Source organism: Hippoglossus hippoglossus, chromosome 11, assembly GCF_009819705.1.
Source record: "Hippoglossus hippoglossus isolate fHipHip1 chromosome 11, fHipHip1.pri, whole genome shotgun sequence".
NCBI lineage: Eukaryota > Metazoa > Chordata > Actinopteri > Pleuronectiformes > Pleuronectidae > Hippoglossus > Hippoglossus hippoglossus.
This window is the reverse complement of record NC_047161.1, coordinates 1,793,518-1,808,224: the sequence shown is the minus strand read 5'-3', so window position 1 is coordinate 1,808,224 and position 14,707 is coordinate 1,793,518. Positions and strand designations below refer to the sequence as shown.

Genomic DNA, 14,707 nt, shown 5'->3' with positions numbered 1-14,707 from the left:
AGTTGGAGGAGAGTCGGTGGTGAAGAGTTTGAGCTGTTGCAGATAAATCTAAAGTCCTGTGTTCTGCGTCTCAGGCGTCTTCAGTAAAACCTGGGTTCTGACGGTGCCTCGGAGAATCGTGAGCATCACTAACTCCTGTGTCACGGTCCCATGTCACTTCGAGGTCCCTGACAACCAGGAGGCAAACATCCTGAACTGCTCCAACAAGTCTTTCTGGAGGAGAGGAACACATTTAAGTCCAAACACCGCACAGGTAGGAAGTCTTTCTTTATTTTTTCACTTCACAAAACTCATGAGCATCACTTAAGTTGAATTAAATATGACAACATTCCTAAATGGATGGCTAGATTAATGGGAGGATAGGTGGATGGATAGATCTAAGGATCAATAGATGGATGCTAGGTGGATAGATGAAGAGATAAGTGGAGGGATGGGTTGGTGGATCAAAGGATCGAACATTGGGTGGATGGATCACATTTTAAACTTTATTTTCTCAAAACTCTCATAGGGAGAAATAATCGGCGACTTAACGAAGAACAACTGCACCACGGTGATGAGCGGCTCCTCAAACATCCACAACGACTCGTACTTCTTCAGACTCAACTGTCTGAAGGTCCAATTCACTTTCCCTGATGCAGTCGACATCATCACTCAAACAGGTACGACTGGAGGAAATCGTGTAGACGAGGCCTGGATATGTTTAATAATGGGACTGATGAGGATGTGCTCTACTGAGGGATTTTCTAGTTGATCCTTTAAATGATCTACCTGAAGATAAGTAGAATACGTCTCTGAATGATCGATGACTGTTTAACTTCCGGTCTGTGTAAAAACCCTCTTTCTTTAACTGGCTCTTCGCTGTTTGATGTCCTCTGCAACAACAGAGCCGTCTCCTCCTCAGCTCACCGTCATGGGTCAGATGTCAGAGGGAGGCCAGGCCCAGCTGCAGTGTGAGACCCCGGTGTCCTGCTCCGTCCTGCCCCCCTCCCTCACCTGGTCGCCCCGGGACGCCTCCAGCCAGGAGGAGTCACACATGCAGCAGGTGACGAACCATCATTCATTCATTCCTCAGAACCAGGGTCCAGACCAACTGGCCAAAATGAACTCTGACCAGAAGACGTGTTCTGGGTCTGGATCAAACTGAACTGATTCAGTTCTTTTGTCGTTGTGCAATTCAACAGATCATGAAATCCAAACGGCAGACTGGCCCACACTGGGTTTTATTTACTTATAAAACTCACGGGTCGATGATCATGACGTCCACGCTGACCTTCATCGCCTCGGCCGACCATCACAACGAGAGCATCATCTGTTCTGTCTCCTACCCGCTGTCGAGCGGGGGCAGCAGCTCGCAGGCCGCAGCAAGTCGAAAACTCAGCATCCTGTGTGAGAGACTCAGTGTTTGTCTGCAAACAGCGCCCTCTGCTGGCCCACATGTTTAGGATCCTCATTAAAAAACGCTTTGATAAACTTAACTTTCTTAAGTAAAAGTATCAAAAATCATCAGTTTCTTTAAACGTGGACCTCACTACTCTTGGGAGGGAAATATTGTTCTTTTAATTCTGATTCCGATGATATCGATGATTTATTCATTTAATTACTGACACATTTGACAGGTTCTTCCTCTTCTTCTTCTTCTTCCTCATACGAGCACTCACTTTTATTTACTACCCTTTAATGTATTGCACAGTCAACATGTTTCAGCCTGACACGACCTGAGGGGGATTTTTTTCCTTTTTGCACAGACGTTGGTTTTTCTTGATCCTGAGTTGGAAAAACTGAACTTGTCTTAACTTGGCGTTGACGTAGAAGACGTAGAAATACTTCTGTAAAGTTACGTTAAGTAGATATTTCAGGTATCTGTACTTTACTTGAGTATTTATTTAGGATTTTCTACTTGCAACATTTTAACACAAACATCTGAATGCTATTTTTGCTCCATCACAACTTTCACACTCGGTCAGTTCGAATACAGAAGTTATATTATCACAAACACGATCTATACATAACACATCAAACTAGTAACCTCGTTTCTTTGGGGTTATTTCCTGATTTTAGAAAATCTGTCAATGTTTATCATTGTCACCTCCGCCAAAGAGAATATGTTTTCATCCCCCTTTCATTATTCATAAGCAGGATTACACAATAACTTGGTGGAAGGTGTGAGTACAACAGAATCTAACAAGTTATTGAACCCTACATATATTCTAAATGAATCTTAAATGACAAAAAGATATGTACATTAAACTTAAAATATATCTCTTGAATTATACACTGCAAACACTACACATCCTTTTCTTTTTCTCTTTCTGTAACAGACGACTGATATTAATGAGTGTGTGGAAATTGGTGCAGATCCAAATAAAGATTTAAACGTGGTTTAACAAGGAGCCTGTTGAGTGGGGGTGTGAGCTGAGAGATGTGAATTAATTGGCTAATTGCTTTGTTTCCTTTCTCTAAATATGTTTATTTACATCCCTTTTTTAAGAATTATCTTGAATATTTGAACATGAGACAATTAGAGTCTGTCCTTGGTGAGGGTTAGGGTTAGCACCTCTAGTGGACATTTCCTGGACTGTCACTGTTGCCAAAACATCGTGTCGCAGCTGCAGACGGAGACGATGAACTGATTCCAAAAGTTCGATTATATTTGAATATATTTCCTTCACTTTCACTCTGAAATACATTTACTGTCCAACTTCCCCCTTCCTCTTCACAGTGATTTAAACCACGTCACGTGTTTGGTCCTTAAATCTGACCGATCAGTCTGAGAGGTTCAAACTTTAGCTATGTCCACTGCTGCCTGACTCCTTCTTGTCGCCACGGCAGCGGTTTGTCTCGATCCTCCACTGTAGTCCAGGGAGAGGTCGTTGGACTGGGTCATCTGTCCTTCCACGTCATCCGCCAGAGCCTTTCTGCACACCCCCGACAGACTCTGCCTGAACCGCCCCCTCACGTTCAGCCCCATGCAGAAGTACAGCAGCGGGTTGATGCAGCTGTTAAAGTAGGCGATGCTCTTTGCCACAGGGTGCCATATCTTCACCACCTTGTTCTCACTGTCCACCATCTTCACCAGCTGGAGGCAGTGGTACGGAGCCCAGCACAGGAAGAACGCAATCACTAAGGACGCTAATATACGTAGAGGACGCTTTTTCCCAGACAGACGTGTGCGGCGGATGCCAAGGCCGGTGAGGAAGTAGCACATGATGATGACCAGGAAAGGCAGCATGAAGCCACATATGAAGCGGATGGAGTAAAGAGCAGCTTTGATGCTTTGGTCGCCCTGTGATGTCTCCTTCACCTCAAAAGAACACTTGGTCTTGTTGTTCTTCCCCAGGTAGACCTGTCGGTAGACGAAGTACGGACTGCTGAGGACGATCGACGCCGCCCAGACGCAGGCAGCCACCACCCTCGCGGCCCACAGGGTGCGCCGTCGCTTGGTGAAGACGGGCAGCCAGACGCAGAGCGCTCGGTCCAGACTGATCACTGCCAGCAGGAAGACGGAGCAGAACATGTTGGCGTATTTGAAGAAGCCGTTGAACTTGCAGAGGAAGATGCCAAAGGGCCATTTGCCAAAGAATAACTTCTTGATGAGGGAGAAGGTGCGAGTGAAGCAGAAGATCAGGTCGGCCATCGCCAGATTCACCAGCCACACGTTCATGGCGTTCGGCTGAGAAGGAAGAAAAGAAAAGAGCAGAAATATCAGGTTTCTCAACTGAACCATGAAGTTCAAGTTTCTGCGTTTGAGTGAACTCAACTGAAACAACTGATATTTAGGGTCTGCAGAAAACTCTTGAGTCGTGAAACCCTGTGGTGCAGGAGGCAAAAGTATTAATACGTAAATTTAAAATAAAGGTGAAGCATCTTACTTCAGTTAATGAACATAAAAGTTTCAGGATAATGTGTTGACAGTATTTATAGCAGACGAACCCAATGCAGAGAGTTCTTGTGAGTGTAAGTATATCTACAGTATAACACATATAAAATACACTCATGGCTCATAGCCTCGACACGTTATATCCACCTTGAGCTTGAATCCAGCAACCCAGATCACCACGGAGTTCCCGGTGATGCCGAGCACCACAGTCAGTGTGTAGAGGACGATGCTGACGGTGTCCATGATGGTGTCGATGTCCACCGTTGTCCTGTGGTCGTCCTCAGAGGACTTGAGGATGTGGAGCGGCACGGAGGTGTTAGGAGACATTGTGAGGCTGCAGACACAGAAACAAACTTCCATCATCAGGTCCATGCTGGTCCTATTTGTAGTTTTACTTGAGTATGTGAATATCTGTATCTTCTAGAAAAAACTGCAATACATGGAGACATTACTGAGTATGTCTAAAAGAAAAGATATATTTATTTCATACCCCGACTGAAGGAGCGTTGACATACTTCAGAGCTGTAACCATATCTAAGACTTATAATATTTTAATGTATTAAAGACACATTTATAGTTTTCCTGTTTCTTCTTCTTTCTTCTGTTTTTCAGTTGCAACAACTCCTGAATACTTCATCTGATTTCTAAATTCACTTGAGGTAAATTACGTCCATTTTATTAGATGCACAAATCTGACCCTAAATAAGTAAACAACAGAACTGTGACATGACACCAACACTTTTTATAAGCTGTCCGACAATACACACACACACACACACAGAGTTTTATTATAAGCCTATGCACACACACCTTGACACATGCTCAGACACAATGACTCAGCTGGGTACATTTGACTTGTCCACAACACACACACACACACACACACACACACACACACACACACACAAACCTGTCTATACCCATGTCTATTTTCAGATTTGTCTCCTCACGTCTGTGGAAAAATAGAAATAGAGGAAAATGGGAAACAGCTGAATTTCTTCCAGTCCTCAGACATTTAGTGAAACCTGAAAACATCAAACTAAATTAAACCTCTGAGAGGAACAATGGTGAAAACATAGCCTCACGAAGAAGAAGAAATTCTGAGTAGAGAGGCCGAGATGATGTAGGTGATATTTCATCCATCGAAACTGAGTCATGCCAGTGGAAGTAGATTCAGTAGAACAGAGTCGATAGTTTGTGCAGTTTACAGAAGGAAGGCTCTGCCCTCAAAGGGGAAATGAAGACGACGACAGAAAACAATTCTACAGCTTTCTACAAACTAAACAATAATAATAGACGTGGTTTAAATGATATTATATAAATATGATATAAATATAAAATATCATTCTCTTCAGGCACCCGACAGCAGTTTTACTTTTTCACAGCAACGATTTCACAGCTCAAAGAAAACATTAATTTTAGAGGAGTTGAAGACGAGAACTTTCTTTGTATTTTTTATACTCAAAGAAGCGTCTGAAGATTGGATTGATGTGGTTTGGTATCGCGGGATTCTGTTTTATTTCGATGTAGGGTGCCCCCTGATCCCTTTTGCCCGTGGCCCCTAAAGTCCCTTGAAACGCCCCTGATCTGTGACAATACTCAGAACCATTAAAAAACATAAAAAATCACTTCAGTGATTCTTTCTGTTTCCTGTGATAGAGAAGATAAACCTGCTCTGGGTGAAAATGTCCCTTTCAGCTGAAATGTGCAGGTTTGCATTGACATCACAACACAACCATCAAAATAAACGTGATTCAACAGGTCGTTTCAAACGTCTGTTCTTTGACACAACGTTTGAGAATTGTCTTCAAACTGCAAAATATAAAAAATATGAGTGTGTGCATTAATTAATAATTAATATCTGTTTCAATGTCGTCACTAAAAAGCTCAATAGAAAATGTCCTGGTTACTTACTTGTAGATGTTTGACGGATCTCACAGCTCGGAGGTCAGTGTCTCAGTGGTCAGAGGCAGAAGTGAAGTGAATCTTCATGGGCTGCACTCACACACACACACACACACACACACACACACACACACACACACACACACACACACACACACACTCACACACACACACACACACACACACTCACACACACACACACACACAGACACCCACAAAGACAAAGACCCTTCCTCTTTCTCTCCTTCCTTTTTGTTTCATTTGTATCTGACTTTGCCTTCCGCATTTTCTGACACTCACTTTATCTCCCTGTCCTTGTCTCTCTCACACACACACACACACACACACACACACACACACACACACACACACACAGAGCTCATGAGTAACATGTGTTTTCTCTGAACTGGGTCAAAGACCTCATAAATAATTCTAATTATTCCACAGGGAACAAACTTCTACAAACAGTCACATCCTTTTTTGGACTTTTACTCGATTTTATCATCAAACTGTTGCTGCTAATTCTCGGCTCCACTCACTTCACGTTGAATAATTTTCTTCAACCAGTTCCTTTCTCTGGCCCTCAGGTCACTGATGTTGCAAAGGGTCACGACAGAAATATCCCCTGACCACTGAGGAGGAAGTTTTTCAAGGAAAAGGCTCTGAGAAGGTCTGATGTGGGTTTTACAGTAAGATGGAGAAGAGCTGGTGTGATGCACCTGAAGATGAAGGTTGAGTTTCAGTGTGTGGTTCAAGATCATGAACCACGTCATCAGTGACGTCATCAGTGACGTCACTGATGACGTCACTGATGACGTCATCAGTGACGTCACTGGTAAACATGTATGTGAATCGAGCATGTGCACAAAAATATATTCGTCGTCAGTGTGTCTCTTGGTGTGTGGGACAGGTGTGTGTCTTTATGTGTGTGTGTGTGTGTATGAGAGAGAGAGAGAGAGAGAGAGAGAGAGAGAGAGAGAGAGAGACAGAGAGAGAGAGAGAGAGAGACAGAGAGAGAGAGAGAGAGAGACAGAGAGAGAGAGAGAGAGAGAGAGAGACAGACAGATCCTCTTGCTTATGCTGCCCACTAGTGTCATAAAGTGAATTTGTTTTTGAGGTTTTCTTGGGACTCCTCTGATTTCGAAGTGTGTCCCTCATCATGTGTTTTGTTCACACAGTGAGTGAATCAGAACCAAACTGTGAATCCTGTTTCAGTGTTTTCACACAACACAGACCCAGGAACTCTTTCCTCACTCGTCCTACACCGAGGGTTAGGTTTTTCAAATGCTTCAACACTGTTTTCAAAATGATTGAATGATGACATTTTATACATTTGTGCAGGAACCACATAGAAATATAGAGTCTGAGCAGAAAATGTACAATAAAAACTAAATCCCAAACAGCTGATTTCAACTGCAGCTAAAAATCCTGCCCAGGTGTTTTCAGTCTCGTTACCAGACAGACAAAATGGAGGACGTCAGGACGACTGTGATTGGACACGTGGACGATGGACGACAGGTTGGTGGAGACAGAAGCACGCCAGACGTTCCAGAAGATACTTCTTCACTTGAAAATATCTCTGGACAAATGTGAATTACACATACACCAAATATTTCTAAAGCTGCACAACTTATTTACACACAAACAATATTTCTACAGAGTCAAAACTTATTTTTACCCATGTCACAAATATTTCTATAGCTACAAAACTCCCCCCCCCCACACACAAACACTGTGTCCCTGCATCTCTACATAATCACAATAAGAATTTAGTATAAAATGAAAACTTTACAAAGTGTGTTTTTGCAACACTTTGAAACGTGACAACATCTGTTGCAGAATCTTTCTGTCAACATTTCACCCCCGACGCTGCTTCGACAAATTTCATCACTTTAACACAAACAGAAGTTCTGTGAACTCTTCCTCTTTTTAAATATTCTCTCCTCTTTCCCAGCAAACTCACACACGGAACTGCTCACCATCACTGGACAGGTAAAGTTAATGTGTGTGTCTGTTTGTGTCACAGGTTCGATTCCTTAGTGTTAAAGTTGCATTAGATGGCAGCATTCACTCAAAATGTCTTGTTTTTATCTGCTTCCCCGAGTTTTAAACCGTTGTGTCAGTAAATGTAGGGGGATATTAGTTTTTGTCCTCATACAATCTTTATTTCATTACATGCAAATTGTGATTCTTTTATAAAGTAGTTGTTAGTTGTTGTTTTTATGTTGTCGTGGAAACGCTTCTTCTCATCCAGCTGAGATGGGTGTTGGTGTGACGGACGTCGGTTTGCTCCTCGCTGTGATGCAAGGTTGGTAGTTTCTGGATTTTACTCAATTCAGGTATTTGTAGATGCGGAAGTTAAGTTAAAACAGTGGTGGACGGAGTAAAAATATGAATATCATACTATAAACATATGGTTTTTAATACTGTTTCATATCAAATCTTTTCTTATGTTTTCTTATCCTTTCTTTTCTTGCATATTCTACCTTATATACAAACATGTTTAAATTATGCTAAGATGTACGATATTTAGCTTTAGCATTAAAGGAAAACATTCTCATATTTGCAGTGAATTTTTGTACTTGGGTGAATGTACAAAGACACTTTCCATCAAGATGTGTGTTGTAAATGAAGTTGGAGGAGAGTCGGTGGTGGAGAGTTTGAGCTGTTGCAGATAAATCTAAAGTCCTGTGTTCTGCGTCTCAGGCGTCTTCAGTAAAACCTGGGTTCTGACGGTGCCTCGGAGAATCGTGAGCATCACTAACTCCTGTGTCACGGTCCCATGTCACTTCGAGGTCCCTGACAACCAGGAGGCAAACATCCTGAACTGCTCCAACAAGTCTTTCTGGAGGAGAGGAACACATTTAAGTCCAAACACCGCACAGGTAGGAAGTCTTTCTTTATTTTTTCACTTCACAAAACTCATGAGCATCACTTAAGTTGAATTAAATATGACAACATTCCTAAATGGATGGCTAGATTAATGGAAGGATAGGTGGATGGATAGATCTAAGGATCAATAGATGGATGCTAGGTGGATAGATGAAGAGATAAGTGGAGGGATGGGTTGGTGGATCAAAGGATCGAACATTGGGTGGATGGATCACATTTTAAACTTTATTTTCCCCAAAACTCTCATAGGGAGAAATAATCGGCGACTTAACGAAGAACAACTGCACCACGGTGATGAGCGGCTCCTCAAACATCCACAACGACTCGTACTTCTTCAGACTCAACTGTCTGAAGGTCCAATTCACTTTCCCTGATGCAGTCGACATCATCACTCAAACAGGTACGACTGGAGGAAATCGTGTAGACGAGGCCTGGATATGTTTAATAATGGGACTGATGAGGATGTGCTCTACTGAGGGATTTTCTAGTTGATCCTTTAAATGATCTACCTGAAGATAAGTAGAATACGTCTCTGAATGATCGATGACTGTTTAACTTCCTGTCTGTGTAAAAACCCTCTTTCTTTAACTGGCTCTTCGCTGTTTGATGTCCTCTGCAACAACAGAGCCGTCTCCTCCTCAGCTCACCGTCATGGGTCAGATGTCAGAGGGAGGCCAGGCCCAGCTGCAGTGTGAGACCCCGGTGTCCTGCTCCGTCCTGCCCCCCTCCCTCACCTGGTCGCCGCGGGACGCCTCCAGCCAGGAGGAGTCACACATGCAGCAGGTGACGAACCATCATTCATTCATTCCTCAGAACCAGGGTCCAGACCAACTGGCCAAAATGAACTCCGACCAGAAGACGTGTTCTGGGTCTGGATCAAACTGAACTGATTCAGTTCTTTTGTCGTTGTGCAATTCAACAGATCATGAAATCCAAACGGCAGACTGGCCCACACTGGGTGTTTTTGTTTCACTGGGTTTTATTTACTTTTCTAAAAGCAGAGCACAGACGGGTCGATGATCATGACGTCCACGCTGACCTTCATCGCCTCGGCCGACCATCACAACCAGAGCATCATCTGTTCTGTCTCCTACCCGCTGTCGAACGGGGGCAGCAGCTCGCCGGCCGCAACAAGTCGAAAACTCAGCATCCTGTGTGAGAGACTCAGTGTTGTCTGCAAACAGCGCCCTCTGCTGGCCCACATGTTTAGGATACTCATTAAAAAACGCTTTGATAAACTTAACTTTCTTAAGTAAAAGTATCAAAAATCATCAGTTTCTTTAAACGTGGACCTCACTACTCTTGGGAGGGAAATATCGTTCTTTTAATTCTGATTCCGATGATCTGATGATCGATGATTTATTCATTTAATTACTGACACATTTGACAGGTTCTTCCTCTTCTTCGTCTTCCTCATACGAGCACTCACTTTTATTTACTACCCTTTAATGTATTGCACAGTCAACATGTTTCAGCCTGACACGACCTGAGGGGGATTTTTTCGTTGGTTTTTCTTGATCCTGAGTTGGAAAAACTGAACTTGTCTTAACTTGGCGTTGACGGACGAAATGAATGAAGCAAACACAAGCTGCCATTGTGTTGCAGGCAGTGATGCTATGTGATGCAAAGTCTGAGCACAAGCAGGACTATTTGATCGCAAGCGCAGGGTTTTGAGTGAACGTTCTGCAAAATCTAAAAATCTACAAGTCCTGCTCTTGAACTAAAAGACAATGCTCTGGAATAAAGAGGAAAAAATAACACAGACAACAGCGTTCGTAGATCCGGAGACGACTTTCTGAGGCACATGAAAAGTAAATTGCAGGTGTCGCTGTCCGTCTCCCCACAGATGCTCCTCGATTCACCAGGGCAACAATCAGCCCGTCTGGACCGGTTTTCGAAGGAGAAACCGTGATGTTGACGTGTTCGAGTGACGCAAACCCTCCAGTGACGCGCTACACCTGGTTCAGAGACGACCGAGGGAAGGTGAAGAGTTGTTATGTTGTTATGAATGAAGACGAATGAAAGAGCAGAAGCTGTTGTAGTTGCAAAGTACGGGCCCTGGCTTTTCCTACTAGCATTGTTATAGGTCCGGGCCACATTGTAATATTTGTAGTTTCTGACAGATTAGGACGAGGATGAAGCTGCACTTGTCATCCATCGAGTTCACTTCATCTTCCTGTGGCTTTGGCCCGGCGCTGAAAACTTACAACACAATGTGCTGCAGGAGCTTTTCACCCCTGGGGCAAGTTCCTGTGCAGTAGGTGATGGGGAAACGGACGTTTCTGGAACTTTGAGTGTCCACATACTTTTTGCAATAATGTGTGATGTATGGACCCAAGGTTTCTTTGAAGCCTTCATCCATCAGGAAGTGGATGCGGGTGTTTTCGTCATTGATCATACGTCTGTGTTTCTGTCCGTTTTTAAACTAAAACGGGGTCACCAGCATTTACACACTTTTATCAATCAATCAATCAATCAAATTTTATTTGTATAGCCCATATTCACAAATCACAATTTGTCACATAGGGCTTTAACGAGGCGTGACATCCTCTGTTCTTAACCCTCAACAAGAGTCAGGAAAAACTACTAAAACCCTTTTAACAGGGTAAAGAAGGTAGAAACCTCAGAGAGACATGTGAGGATCCGTCTCCCAGGACGGACAGAAGTGCAATAGATGTCACGTGTAAAGGAGAACATCATCAAGATCAGAGTATTTACAGCATTGGTTAGAATAAACAGTTTGTAGCATAACTGAAGGTCAATGAATTGATGGATTATTGTCAGTAACGGTCGAGTATCTGAGGGAAATATTATATATCAAATAGTCTTGTTGTAATCATAGTCCATGGTCAGCAGCCACCACGATCAGGATCCACCATCAGCTGCCACCTCGGCCGTGGTCCACCACCACTATCAGATGCCAACACGATACAGGATCCGCCACTTTTATGCCGATGTAACCATAGCAACAGTGATGCATTTTAATACTATGTGTGGATGTAACCTTCTTCATACTCCTGCTATCGGACACCGAACACTGAGGACATATCTGTGTTTTATTTTTTTTTGCTTTAACCGAGTCATTTACTCACCTCCTCACATTTGTCGTCATCCCAGATCAGAGCGATTGCACCAGGACAAACTCTGGAGCTGCAGGTCAGCCTGCTGGACAGCAGGGCGTATCAGTGTCAGGCTCAATCTCCCAGAGGATCTCAGAGGAGCACATTTGTTTTTCTGGCGGACGGCGCCACTCAAGGTAAACTTCTCTACGTGCATCACTGACGTAGTTAAGAATGGACGACATGGCAGCTCCCGAGATCAAAGCCAGAGTGTCTCGATCCGACCTCGGAGAAATGAGTGAGGCTGCAAACACAGAGACAGAGTAATTAATCACATGAAGATACAGAAAGTAATTTGTTTCCCAGATGATCCCTGGGCACATATGAACTTCTGTGGCTGGATGTGGTTTAAAAAAAAATAAAAAAAACTGCCTCCTCCATGTGAGCAGATGGGACATGGACCAGACCAAAGAATTAAAGTAAAGTAGACGTTAAATACATATTTCTCAAAGATGGTTTCTGTCATTTTAATTCTTATCACGCTGATGTATGTTCAAGTGAAAAGTTTGGTTGTACTGAGTAAGGGTATTAAAACAGCATCATGATTGACAGCTGACTCCTGATTGGTCGAGCGCGTCTATCGTGAAGACTATTGCTGACTTATGTAAACAAGTTGAGACACATTTTAGGAACAGTGAAAACTCCTTTACCTTCTCTTTGTCTGGTGGCACCCGCAGGCCGCAGTAATGGTTTGGTGATGATGCCCTACATCCTGTGTGGAGTGGTGTCCGTCCTCTACATCCTGACGGTCGTTGTCGCTTTGTACAAGTACCACAGGTAAAGATAAGTTTCCTGCATCATGAGTAGAGTTGGGTATCTTTTGGGGTTTTTTCCGCCGTCACCGCCTCCTTTCATATCATCTCTATTACTTCTGTTTTCGAGGTGTCACTTTTCATTCCAAGCTAAATATTAGATCAGGATATTGTTGATTAATTCTCAGAAACGCTCTGTTCTTGAAATCCCCACACACCGCTGCTGTACCAGTTTATCCCCTCTGTGCTTCCTGGTAACCTTGGTTAATGTTCGCTCTGTTTGTTTTTCTTTTTCTGACAAGTCTCTCCACGAGGCTGAAGGTAAGAGTTTTTCTTTCTTTCCCTTCAGACAGAGAAAGTGTGAGACAGGCGAAGTGAAATACTGTTTTCTGTCCGACACTGACACACAGTAGACTAGACTAGATAAGGTGTTTTGACCTCAACACGTCACGCTCGAGTCAGAGTCTCGTCACGCCGACGCCCTCGTCGTCTCTGCTCCACGGAGGCAGGAAGTCAAAGTGACTAACCTTTAAACATGTAATTGGTCAATTTTCCTTTTAAAGAGCGAATCAATCTGCATCTGGCTCATTTTCAAGTGTCAGAGTGAAGTGTCATAAAAAGGCAATTATAAATATACTGCATGATAAGAGGGATAAACAGTTTCCCTGGAGCACATGCAGGAAACATGAGAAGGAACTGGCAGCAGGTTGAAATGGGAAGATGAGGTGGTGCTCAAGCACAAACGCCCACGAGGCCCCACAGTCTCCTATGAAACCACAATATTCTGAGAAATCAAGGAAGACGTAGAAATATAAATTACAATAATATATCAAAATGTTTTTATATATATTTTGTAGAAGATTGAGCTGAAGGGGGAACCCACCTACACTGATCTGAAGACCATCCATGTCAACTCTGACTACGACCAACTCCAGGTATCTGGAAACTATTCACTCTTTTTTACCAGTGTAACATTTGGATTTCCTCATTCGACATTGTGTGTTAAATGGGATCTTCCAAGAATAATGAGTTGGGTCACTACAATTATCTAAAAGTCTCCTATCATTAGAAAACTTAACTTTTTGAATATGTTGCCCACGATTCTGCAGCAGATAAAGTAAATACAAGGTAGCTAAGTCATCTTAAGTACTTTATTAAAGAGAGAAGTGAAGGAAGTGGAGACACGTCAGCCGCCTTGTTTCTAATCGATGGGTCAGAGATGTTTGGACCAACTCAATGTTCCGCGTGTCTTCATTATGTTTTGTCTCATCTAAATATCTGAATTCTTATGTCCTGTGTTTTATTCCATTCTGTGTCTTTTTGTTTCCTGTCGGCTGAAACCAAAGCCTCCTCCTGAAGTTCCCGAGTATGAGAACAGCAGCATCATGCAGGTCAAAGTCAAAAATCAGCCGCAGCCCAACAGACGCTGAAAGGACGAGTTACCGCTTTTGTCAACGTGTTTTTAAATGTATAAATATACGTGTTTGTTAAGTGGCTTCAGATTTACATCGGTTTTGTTTGTTTCTGCTGTAGAATTCTTTTGCACACATTCATCATATGTTTGACGGACTTGACCTTGAGATATTTTGTAAAACAGAAGTCGTACGGAAGGAGATTTCTTCACTAAGAAAACAATAACAACTTTAGAGGATTGAATTCTTAATATCTTTCAATGTTACTGCCTTGTAGGTTATTGATGAGGGTTTGAAACGGTGCTCGTGTAGCCACACGCTGACCTCTTACCTTAGAGGCATGAATCACCTTCACAACATTGTCTGCAGATCAGGTTTAAAAACGCAGAATGATGCTGAGCAATGACGTTAACTGTCATTTTCCATCCGTTGAGAAATAAACACACGAAAGCTGAGACGTGCAGGTTGTGTTATCTGTGACACCGTGTTGGGGAATTTACCGCTGCTGATGGTTAATGGAACATTTTTTCTAAAGCCTCTGTAATGTAATGGTGTCAACCAATCAGCAGACAGTAATAATGGACCACAGAGAATGTTCCTGACCTAGATCATGTTCAACTGATATGGAAAGGAGTCATGAGATGATTAATACGCAGCCGCCTGGTGATTCAAATAAGTTGTGACCATGAATTAAAAACATTAAAGCCCCATCAGAGGCTTCATCATGTGATCAGGTGAAACGTTAATAAT

At 42.9% G+C, this 14,707-nt stretch overlaps 2 protein-coding genes across 3 annotated transcripts; one reads left to right on the top strand and one right to left on the bottom strand.

The window, feature by feature from the left end:
• Positions 1-2,301: 2,301 nt before the first annotated feature.
• LOC117770982 (C3a anaphylatoxin chemotactic receptor-like) lies at positions 2,302-5,835 on the bottom strand. Of its 2 annotated transcripts, none has more exons than XM_034600952.1 (3): positions 5,792-5,835; positions 4,025-4,211; positions 2,302-3,670 (listed from the first exon to the last, which is right to left on the bottom strand). In XM_034600952.1, the coding sequence occupies exons 2-3, from the start codon at positions 4,202-4,204 to the stop codon at positions 2,777-2,779; spliced, it is 1,074 nt and encodes a 357-aa protein (XP_034456843.1). In that variant the 5' UTR covers positions 4,205-4,211; positions 5,792-5,835; the 3' UTR covers positions 2,302-2,776. The 2 variants fall into 2 exon arrangements, with proteins under 2 accessions (XP_034456843.1, XP_034456842.1); XM_034600951.1 differs by lacking the exon at positions 5,792-5,835 and adding an exon at positions 4,788-4,826.
• Positions 5,836-6,541: 706 nt separating this feature from the next.
• si:ch211-171h4.5 (sialic acid-binding Ig-like lectin 13) lies at positions 6,542-14,110 on the top strand. Its single transcript, XM_034600307.1, has 13 exons — positions 6,542-6,617; positions 8,037-8,090; positions 8,489-8,667; positions 8,924-9,074; positions 9,300-9,457; positions 9,673-9,829; positions 10,521-10,657; positions 11,286-11,288; positions 11,792-11,930; positions 12,471-12,570; positions 12,848-12,866; positions 13,403-13,480; positions 13,880-14,110. The coding sequence occupies exons 1-13, from the start codon at positions 6,542-6,544 to the stop codon at positions 13,973-13,975; spliced, it is 1,347 nt and encodes a 448-aa protein (XP_034456198.1). The 3' UTR covers positions 13,976-14,110.
• Positions 14,111-14,707: the final 597 nt, after the last annotated feature.

Bases quoted from the DNA above. Each gene is read 5' to 3' on its own strand.
- LOC117770982 (XM_034600951.1), bottom strand. The intron at 3,671-4,024 runs GTGGATATAACG...CTTCCTTCTCAG, and splicing joins TTGCTGGATTCAAGCTCAAG to CCGAACGCCATGAACGTGTG.
- si:ch211-171h4.5 (XM_034600307.1), top strand. From the start codon at position 6,542: ATGAACCACGTCATCAGTGACGTCATCAGTGACGTCACTGATGACGTC. The intron at 6,618-8,036 runs GTAAACATGTAT...CTTCTCATCCAG, and splicing joins CGTCATCAGTGACGTCACTG to CTGAGATGGGTGTTGGTGTG. The intron at 13,481-13,879 runs GTATCTGGAAAC...GTTTCCTGTCGG, and splicing joins CTGACTACGACCAACTCCAG to CTGAAACCAAAGCCTCCTCC.